At 49.5% G+C, this 10657-nt stretch overlaps 1 protein-coding gene across 1 annotated transcript; it reads right to left on the reverse strand.

Moving 5' to 3' along the window:
* Positions 1–8682: 8682 nt before the first annotated feature.
* LOC144169661 (angio-associated migratory cell protein-like) lies at positions 8683–10657 on the reverse strand. The gene has a single exon (XM_077698929.1). It carries the CDS (start codon positions 10573–10575, stop codon positions 9313–9315), a length of 1263 nt encoding a protein of 420 aa, XP_077555055.1. The 5' UTR covers positions 10576–10657; the 3' UTR covers positions 8683–9312.

The raw sequence follows: 10657 nt of genomic DNA on the forward strand, positions 1-10657 counted from the left end.
TGGTTGACCAGACAGAGTTAGTGTCAGTCGTCTTACCCACTGTGCTATGACCGTGAGTTAGTACCCGAGAGTCAAACGGCTTACTCCCTCGTCTGTAACGGTGCTGAGTACATTAGGACATCCCAATGTCCGTCCGTTTGCATTCGTGCGCACACCACCATCAAGCAAAAATCTGTGCGGAAACTACCTAAACGGGTACAAGAACACAGAAAAACACTCGTAAACAGGCACAAACATTACCTAGCAACTAGAAAATGTGCAAAAACACCGTTGTAGTCAGGTTGTGATCAAGTTGTAATACACAGTGACTGCATCGAACTACGCTAGATGGCGCTACACGTAAACACAAGATGGCGCCGCGGCGCACCGCGTATATAAGCGGGTTCCGGAAATCACACACCCTCTTCCCATGAGCTGCAGCCGTGAGTTGTAGTTTCATTTGGTAATAATAAAGGTGCAACTCACGGGTCAAATCGAATGATGGTCGGGGCGCAAATCGGACGTCATTTCCAGTCCCCGTACTCCGCACCCTCACCATCATCCACGGAGTGGACATACTGCCATTTTTTTCTGTGTTTTTGGTTCGTTATCTTCGTGCTGTTGCCCGAAGTTATCACACAGGAGTGGAAGGCATTTTCCTTCATAATGTGTTTCTTTACTCACATAAAAATCAGTTGCTAGTCTGCGCCCAGCTTTTCTAGTCGTCTTCTATTGTGTCCTTGTTTCATGCGGAGTTTTCCTTTCCGTAATATAGCAACTAAGGCAAGTTTGTATTCTACTTAAGTGATGTCGTTAGTTGTGGCTACGGCTGGCGACTATCTACTGCGTATTTTACCCCACACAGAACTTGATTATGATGTTTGGAGTTTAATGGTGCAAGGCCGACTAAGGGCAAAGAGCGCCAAACAATAAAGATTACATGAAAGTGGCATGGAAGTAAAAGTATGATGATGGTTTAAGTTTAATGGTGCAAGGCCGACATGGGCAAATAGCGCCAAATACAAAGTTATTTGATGAGGAGGGAAATCGAATAAAGTCAGTTAATGACTATGAGCACGGCTGCTGTAAAGTGCCAGGGTGAAGAACGTGAGTGGTTAAAAGATAAATAAGGTGGCTGGTGTATAGGACCAGGGGTAAAACTATGGGTGATATGAGATGAGTTGTAAGAAATGAACGTCAGATAGGAACTTAAAGGTGCACTGAACAGAGAACATGGCATCATCTCCTAAGAAGTATGACGGGTGTGGTGGAATATGTCGTGTGTGTAGTTGTGGGAAGTGTTTGCGTCGTGTAATGTCGAGTGCCTTACATTGTATGAGGATGTGGATCACGGATAGGGCCTCTCCGCACCTGCTGCACAGAGGTCTTGGAGATCCAGTGAGCAGGTGCGAGTGCGTTGCATGTGTGTGCCCTATTCGTAATCGAGCCAAGGCGACTTCAGTGTATCTATTACGTGTGTCGGTGGTGTATGGTCCTAAGAGTGGTTTTATTACGTGTAACTTGTTGTCTGTTTGTTCGCTCCAGTGTGTTTGCCATGTTTTGCGAAGTTGCTGTCTGATGTGTGGTTTCACGTCGGTGTAGGGTAATGTGGTTATGTCTACTGTATTCAAGAGTGTAGCAGCAGCAGCCATTCGATCCGCTGCTTCGTTCCCGGCGATACCACAGTGGCCAGGGACCCAGCAAAGGACTAGTTCAAATTTGTGGACATACACAGACATAATACCCTTGACTGTTAAATTTATAACGTGATTTTTTTAAGACTTTGTTGACGACAACGCCCGCACAACACTGAGAGAATCTGTATATATAATGGATTGTGGGATGTGGCTTTGAAGGATATGATTAACAACCAGAAGTACACCATAAGCCTCTGCCGTAAAGATACTTGTATTACTGTTTAAAGTTCTAGTGAGACTAAGGCCGGGCCCATGCGCCGCGCAGGACACCGAGGTGGAAGTTTTAGAGGCGTCCGTATAAAATTCAGAACATTGGTACTTCTGCTGCAAGTACAAGAAGTGCTGCAGAATTGCACATGTGGGAGCTCGGTTTTTATCTACATGTGTGAATGATGTGTCGCATGACACAGGGCGGAGATGCCATGGTGCTATAAAATCCGTTAGAGAACCTTGGATTGTATCTAAAAAGGAGACAGCAAGCTCTGACGCTTCCTCTCTAACTCTGTAAGAGAAGGACGCAGAGAACGATGGTCGATTTAGGAGTTCAGTCATGGAGGTATCATGAAAAACTGATTTAAAAGGATGGTGAGGCATGGATGAAATTTTAAAAGCATAAAGGAGGTCTGTGTATGCTCGCTGACGTTGTAGGTTCCATTTGTTGCACTCAATATACAGGCTTTCGACCGGACTAGTTCGGAAGGCACCACACGACAAGCGGAGCCCTAGATGAAGCACAGGGTCCAGAAATCTGAGGGATGTTTTAGTGGCTGACCCATAGACAACGCTACCATAGTCCAGTCGTGAACCTATTAGGCTGGTAAAACACGTAAAAGAAGTTGTTTGTCAGCACCAAAAGAGATGTGCGACAGAACCTTCAGGATATACATTGTTTTTAAGCATTTATGTTTTAGTTGTTTTATGTGTGGGATGAATGTGAGCTTTTCGTCAAAGATTATACCTAAAAACTTGTGTTCCTTTTTTACAGGAATAGAGACACCATGGAGTCGCATGTCTGGATCCGGCCGAATGCCACGCCTCTTGGAAAACAGAACACAAGTGCACTTTCCTGGATTAAATTTAAACCGTTGGTATCTGCCCAGCCGGCTAGCTTGTTCACACCAAGCTGCACTTGGCGCTCGCAGATAGACAAGTTACACGATTTGAAGGAGAGTTGAACGTCGTCTACATAGACTGAACAGGAGATCGATGGTGGCAGTGCCTTCTGAAGAGAGTTTATTTTTACAATAAACAAAGTGCAACTAAAAACACCACCTTGCGGCACGCCGTTTTCCTGCACATGAACCCTAGAGAGTGCAGCTCCAACTCGCACGCGAAACGTGCTTTCAGACAGGTAACTAACAAGGGTATTCGTCATGTTACCCGACATGCCAAAGGACTTCAAATCGCTGAGGATGCCGTACCGCCAAGCAGTGTCGTACGCCTTTTCAAGATCAAAGAATACTGTCATACAGTACTGCTTATGGAGGAAAGCAACTTTAATATATGACTCTAGCGCAACGAGTTGATCGTTCGCAGATCGCCCCGCCCTAAAGCCCGCCTGGCAGCTCTCGAGAAGACCGTTGTACTCTAAGAAGTACACGAGTCTCCTGTTTATCATCTTTTCGAAGAGCTTACACAGGCAGCTTGTCAGGGCAATGGGACGATAACTGGCGGGAGAGGAAGGGTCCTTCCCTTCCTTTAGGAAAGCCACTACTATGGCCTCCCTCCAAGAGCGTGGAATGTGCCCCGAAAGCCATGTTTTATTGTATAGGTGTAAGAGTGTTTCAAGAGTGTCTGGGTGTAGGTGCTGTATCATGGTGTATGTAATCTTATCTGCGCCTGGAGCTGAAGGTTTGCACGTGCTCAGGGCAGCCCTCAACTCATAGAGAGTGAATTCAGAGTTGTAAGAAGTTTTTGATTTGTCTTTGTCGTGTAAGGGCTTTTTTTCTGCAGATGTTTTGTGTTTCATGAAAGTGTTTGTGTAGTGTGCTGAACTAGACACGTGTTCGAAGTGTTGGGCAAGTGTGTTAGCCTGGTCTTCCAGTGTGTCCCCTGTTGTGCTAACCAGGGGCAGGCTGTGTGTCTGTTGTCCTGTGAGCTTGCGTATACGTGTCCAGACTTTGTGTGTGTCTGTGAATGAATTAATGGATGTCAAGAAGGTGTGCCAACTCTCTCGTTTTGCCTCACGGCGCACACGTTTTCTAAACGCCTTGGCCCGTTTGAACAAAATAAGGTTACCCGACGTGGGCTACCGACGAAGACTACCCCACGCCTTGTTCTGGGCCTCTCGCGCCCGCCTACAGTCCTCATTTCACCACGGCCTCCTCTGGTTGCGCGGGGCACCAGAGGCGTGGGGAATGGACTTTTCGGCGGCGTCGAGGATGTGCGCCGTGAGCAGTTGGGTAGCTTCTTCAACGTGTAGGTGTCCTATGGATGAGTGGTGTAGTTTGGATGTCTCTGTAAATGTATTCCAGTTAGCTCTTGCTTCATTAAACCTTTTATGGGAAGATGGACTGCATGGGCCTTTACCTATTTATGTTAGTGAGGTGGGAAAGTGGTCACTGCCATATGGGTCAGTGCCCACACCCCACTCAAGACATGGAAAGAGAATTGCCGAACCAATAGCCAAGTCAAGATTTAAGTATGTATTGTGTCCTATGTTATGGTATGTAGGCTGTTTCTTGTTGAAAAGGCATGCTCCAGAGGATGTTAAAAACTTCTCTATCAGGCGACCTCGGGCATCCGTGCGAGAAGAGCCCAAAGAGAATTATGTGCATTGAAGTCGCCTGTTAAGATGTACGGCTCAGGAAACTGGTCTACCAGCGACTCAAAGTCAGAGCTCAGAAGTGCAAGATCAGGAGAGATGTAGATGGAGCATACCGTTATCAACCTATTAAAAATTATTGTGCGGACGGCTACAGCCTCAAGGACGGTGTTCAAGGTGACAGGGTGGCATCCTAAAGATTTGCGGACGATTATGGCCACACCGCCAGAAGAGTGTGTGCAGCCATCCCTGTCTTTCCTGTATACCAGGTAACTATTCAAAACATTTGTGTGTTTAGAATTCAGATGTGTTTCCTGGACACACATTGAACTTGGCTGGTTGCCATGCAGAATCTCATGCACGTCGTCAAGATTATTCAGAAGGCCTTTGCAGTTCCATTGAACTATGTTTTCTCTTCCCATTATGATGTGTTAGAGCTACTGGAGTGTGATTATTTAAGTAGGGTCTTTCGGGGCTTGGACTCTTGGGAGGGGCTTTCTGGCCTTCTCTACTGACCTGGACGTCGCAGCCCGTTCCTTCCGCTGCGATGAAAGCCGGAAGGGCTCGACGTCCATGTCGTCATCTGAAGGCAAGGGGGTGCCCAGCGGACTGGGGCCCCCTTGACGTGGTACCCTTTCGGGTGTTCTTTGCCTGCGCTGCCAGTGCCGAAGGCGTGGGGAGCACCACAGATGGCACAGGCAGTGAGGCGGGGGAGGGGGTCGCTGCGACTGCCTGCGTCTCCATCTCCGTGCCCTTGCGTGTGCTTCGGGCCGGTGGAGAGGAAGCAGTGGATGCAGCGGCATCCCCAACAGACGTTGTTGCCACCACAGCCGCTGCTGGGTGAGCAAACGGTGCGGACGCGGGTTGGGCTGCCAGGGGCAACCCAGGGGGGGGGGGGGGGCGGGGGCGGGACCAAGTCTGACTCGCAGTACTGGGTCTCCGCCGAAACCAGACGCCGCTCCGCCCCCAGGCGAGCTGCGTCGGCGTACCTCCCCAAGGGGAAAGAGGCGAACCTCTTTCGCGCCTCTGGGATGGTGATGTTTTCAGTGACTTTGATGTTGATTATTTTCTTTTCTAAATGAAATTTTTCACATTTTCTGGAGTAGGCCGCATGTGGACCCTGGAAGTTTACGCAAAGAAATTGTTGAACGTTACAATTGTCGGACGGGTGGTCGTGCTGGGCGCATTTTGCGCAGGTAAGTCGGCCGCAACAGGAGTTTGTGCCGTGCCCAAACCGTTGCCACTTGAAACAGCGCCGCGGGTTCGGGATGTACGGCCGGACTGAACATCGGATGTAACCTGCGTTGATGAATTCTGGAAGGGTGGACTTGTCAAAGGTTAGGATGAGGTGCTTTGTCGGTATTTGTTTATCGTCTCTGCGGATGGTTATGCGCCTGACCGCTGTTACGCCCTGACTACAAAGGCCCTCCAGCAGGTCAGCTTCTGATTCATTTAGTAGGTCATACTCGGAAATCACGCCCTGGGAGCTGTTTAGGCTGCGGTGGGGCGTGACTCGGATTGGCAGATCGGCGATGCTGGTTTGAGCAAGGAGTTTATTGGCCTGATCGTGGCTACTGACCTGGACAAGAATTTCACCGGTTCGTTGTTTTTTGGCCTTATACGACCCTCCAACAACAGCGTCAAGAAACTTTGAAATGAGAAATACCGACTGTGAAGCAAGAGGTTTTGATTGGTCTACAGATTCCATCACGATGAAGCGAGGATAGTTGTTCGGTTTCGGAGGACTCAAGTCAGGAAGTGGTGGAAAAGAAACTTTGGTGCGGCCCCTTTTCGGGATGCCGATCACGTCTGGGGGGAGGTTTTGAAAATGCCATATAGCATAGTATAAAAGCAGGGAGACGGGGGTACTTTCTTCTTTGACCTTACCCTGGTAGCCAAAGAGGTCCCGGAGCTCCCTGCCTGGTAGACAGGCAGGGAGCCCATCGGCCGGAGCTTGACCAAGGCTCCGACGGCCACCGTTTACGGCTTCTAACCCTTCACCTTTCAACTTCTAGTCACGGTAGGTAACAACTTAAGTATGGGGGGCTCGGGGTACGCGGTGTCGCCACTCATCGTCACCAAGATTACTCGAGGTGCCCCGTGCGGGGCCACAAAGAACTTAGAACGGCCTTTACACCGCAGGCGCGGGGCCTAGTTTATTCAAGTACGTTTCTTTCGGTTAAGCCGTATTATCATTGTCCTTCTTTCCCCATATCATCTGGGGCTGCGCGTATTTCAGGTTCAGGTGAGCCTTCGCATCTGCCTGCGTCAGTCGTATTTTCCAGTTCGTAGCAGGGGCGTATGGGCGCAGCAAAAACACCGAAATAATTTCTTTTATCAAACTTGCAAATCGCCTACTTTATGGGCAGCGGAGAGCGAGCTGAAATATATGGTCAGTGGACAAATTACAAAATAAACAAGGTGAATAAAGGTTCGCTATTCAACAGCTGGCATTTATTCGTCGGTAGAGCGGTACCGTGAGACTGTGCTTCGTACGCGCTTCACTCGGGGATGCCGTTCGCAAGCCGCTAGTCTCATCGTCATTACACGATAAAGCACAAAACAAACAAAGAAAACATTCCGCGCAAGTGTTTATCAGGACGCGAGGAGCACTTGCGCCAAAGCCCTCGCAATCGTCACGCTAGGCCCCAAATGTGCCATCGGGAAGAAAGGAATGCTACAAAGGCTTCGCTATGCGGTGCTTGAGTGACCATTGCAGCACCGCTGCAGGAAGTGAGAAAATCGGCGTGCCTGCGAGTAAAACAGGACGCGCATGCGCGCCGCGCCGGTCTCGACAACAGGCGCTGGGCCTCGAGAGCGCGCATCGGTGGCTTTTGCCACGCGCTCGCGTTGTCTCCAAAATTAAGTCCCCGACTGTACCTGCGCTTCGAAGAAAGATCTTGACTGCAGCTGATTATTCATTGAGGGAGCACAACGACCTTCCCAGCTCTTCACAACACCGATGAATCCCATGGATAGTACAGTGAAGGGCAATAATTCTCTAGAAATTACTGAGCCATTCTGTTCATTAGGGAAGCTGCGGGAATAACGCTATTCAGTGACTGTGCACTATATGCCGATTATCAACAGTACACAGCACGCAAGATTCTTTAGAACTAATTCCTTTAACGCCAGGTTTCCAAACGCACTTATGGATTACCCGGGACGAGAGATGACGGGTGTCACCTCTAGATTACTTGTAAAGTGCTTATATCCCCATTCCAAAGCTCAGTCTTTCGTTCATTCTTCGTGCTACACGCACTGCATCTTGCCAGCCGGTGGTGTACCTGTTGTCGAAGCTGATAGTGCACGTGTTCGTGGCGTAACCTTAAACATTGGTGTCTGATATTTGCACGTGGATACCCCAGCAGGTGTCTTTCACCTTCACCGGTGTGTACGCGGCTGCTTCGCGTTCGTATTCTTGGCTACTGTTTATTGCGTTAGTAATAGCAGAATCCTTCAAGCATTGAAGGACTCTGGTAATAGATAGGGACCGGCAGAAGTTTTCGCTGTTGGTATGCGGTCACAGTGCGTCAAAAGCACATAGAAAAGATTTCGTGTGGAAAGGGGTGACGTCGGTGGGCTTGGCTGTGGTGTAGATGCGCATGGGTTTTCCTAGCGGTTCGGTCGAGGTGGCAAGTTCGAGGTGGTTGCGGTTCGGGCACGGTTTGCGCATCTCAGCGTGTTTGGCCCGACGCCCGAAATTATCGTGCAAATGGCGTCAAACAAACACCCCGTAGCAGGCTTCTGAGGTGAGAATAGTCCCTGCAGGACAGCGACTCAAACTACCCGAAAATGCATGTATAATACAAAAAACGCATTTATAGCCGCCAAAAAGTCCATATAGCAAAAAATAGGCACTAAAAAGCTGGTATAGTCAGAATAGGCACGATAGGCGCAATAAACTAATGTATAAAATGCTCCCCTTCCCTTAGTTCGTACTTATGTTGAATAGGCTTTATATGGACTGAAGGAAAAAATAGGCATTTTGCCTACAGTTCCGGTCTCTACTCATGTGTTGCAGCTGTGCGTTATTTCGATTTTGAGTGGGGGAGGGTTGGCAGACGGCGAATCCTCGAACTCGGTCATTATACACAGTACCCCCTATATACCTGCCGAAAACGCTCTGGCCTAGTTTAAGCCTGGCTGGTTGCTCTGTTGTATCGAGCAAGTCCTTTTTATCATCCCGTTTGAAAGAATTCACGGAAGCAGGCCAGCAAAAGTTCTCCACTTGCACAACCAATGAAACCCGACGAAGCCATTGTTGTGGCCACGGTTCTATTTATTATCATGTCAAGCGATAAAAGAAACAATGTTTTACAGTTACAGCTGTAACGTCCATAATTTCTGCAATCTGGTCAGATTGCTTCGTCGGATTTTTTAAAGATATCAAACAAATGACGATGTTGGGAATTGTTTAGTGATACATAATATACATCAGTGTGTCAGTGGAAAGAGATTTGCAAAGGCATAATAGAACAGCAAGCAAGGTAAAAGTTCAGCGAAGGAGCTACACTAATTAATCAAGAAATCCCTTAGTGAACGAAAGCATTTCCCGTCAGAACAGCTTCACAAACCATGCCTGAAATTCACAACCTGCCTGGATGATCGCCATGCAATACCACAGAGCACACAAACGTATGGTAATTCGTCAGAAAATGGTAAAAGTAGTAATCGACTAAAAGACAGAACAAGGCAACCTACAAATCTCATGTCGACGAAACATGCTAATGAAAAATAGCCATCAGTTGACGCTCAAAGCAGGGGCACCCCAGCGTAGTGTTGCTCACATTTTGCTCAGTTCCATGGATGCTAGCAATACAGTTTCAATTCGCCGCTTGATACACTGTTGCAGCGACTGCCTTTAAGCGTTCAAGCTAGCATCGCAAATCTGTATATCCTACACCCGCCGTGGGAAGAAGTCACAAATGACAATCCGTCAGGGGTCAGAGCAAGACTGTTAACACCGCTTGTCGAACACTTCCAGCGTGCGACGGGGTCGCGGCCCTCAGCACGGATGTCAAAAACACGCACAAAGCCATCCAGACAGCCGGTGAAAACTAAGTGCTGTCCCCCCCAAACAGCTCGCGAAATAGCGCCGGGGTGCACGTAGCGTTGCTTCTCCGAAAGGGATGGCACGTCCATGACTGCCAGTACACCGCTGTACGTTCCCGCTGCTATCGTTTCCTGCTGGCTCTCCAACGAGAGCGTTCCAACGTAGTTATCGTCGCCATCAGTGGAAGGCGCCCGCTCGATGCGAGGAAAAGTGGCAACCACCCGTCCCGTTCCGGCGTGAAAGACGTGCACGGTATCTGCGCCCGTGGCCACCAGCTCTCCACGAACGTCCAGCGATGTGACGGGACACTCGTGCACTCGGCTTGGTCCCATCATGCCGTGCAATAGCCGCGCCCGTTGGAGGTCCCAAATGCCCACAGAGCCGTCGTCGTAGACCGCAGCTGCACGTCGACCATCCGCCAAGATGCGCCCATCGCCGCACGTGGTGAACGAGCCCTGCATTGTCTTGCACTCGCCTCCAGGAAGCTCCCACCGCCACACGATACCGTCCACTGTTCCGCCGACAAGCAGAGTGTCTTGAGGGCTCCAGGCAACCCATTTCATGTAGGCGAAGGTGACAAACTCGCACTCAACCTGATGGCTCCATACCCCCCACACAGTGACCCTGCCCCTGAGGTTACCCGTACACAGCAGCATCGCATCGTTGCTGAAAGCTCCGCACGTCACTTCACCCCTCTGGATAGCGCCCGATCTGTGACACCGAAATACCATCTTTCCCGTGAATAAACTCCAAACAAAAACCCAGCCGCGACCACTCACGGTCGCGACATGGCGACCGTCATTTGACACATCCAAAACGTAATTAGTTTCGGGGTGGCCAGGCAAACAAAAAGCGGGAATGGCCACAGAAACGTCAACGGGAGGGTTATCAAAACCTTCACCACTCGTGTCACTTGCGTCGCTATTGTCACTGCTGCCATCTTCATCGGAAATACTGGCCGCATCCGCGTTCACTTCGACCAGGGCGTTACCGTCCACTTCGGCCGGCTCGTCATCGTTGGCGGCGTCCATGAAGATGGCGGATACAGGACTCTCGTGAATGAGGGCGTCGCGACGCATCTGCGGGCTTCTTCAAGTGTTGCAAGCGCGACGATCGGCGCCAGAAGGGAGCGTTAATGTATGCGGCAGCTTTCTTAAGGTC

The sequence above is a fragment of the Haemaphysalis longicornis genome, unplaced genomic scaffold (assembly GCF_048455015.1).
Source record: "Haemaphysalis longicornis isolate Haplotype H1 unplaced genomic scaffold, Haemaphysalis longicornis Haplotype H1 scaffold_2, whole genome shotgun sequence".
Classification (NCBI taxonomy): Eukaryota; Metazoa; Arthropoda; class Arachnida; order Ixodida; family Ixodidae; genus Haemaphysalis; species Haemaphysalis longicornis.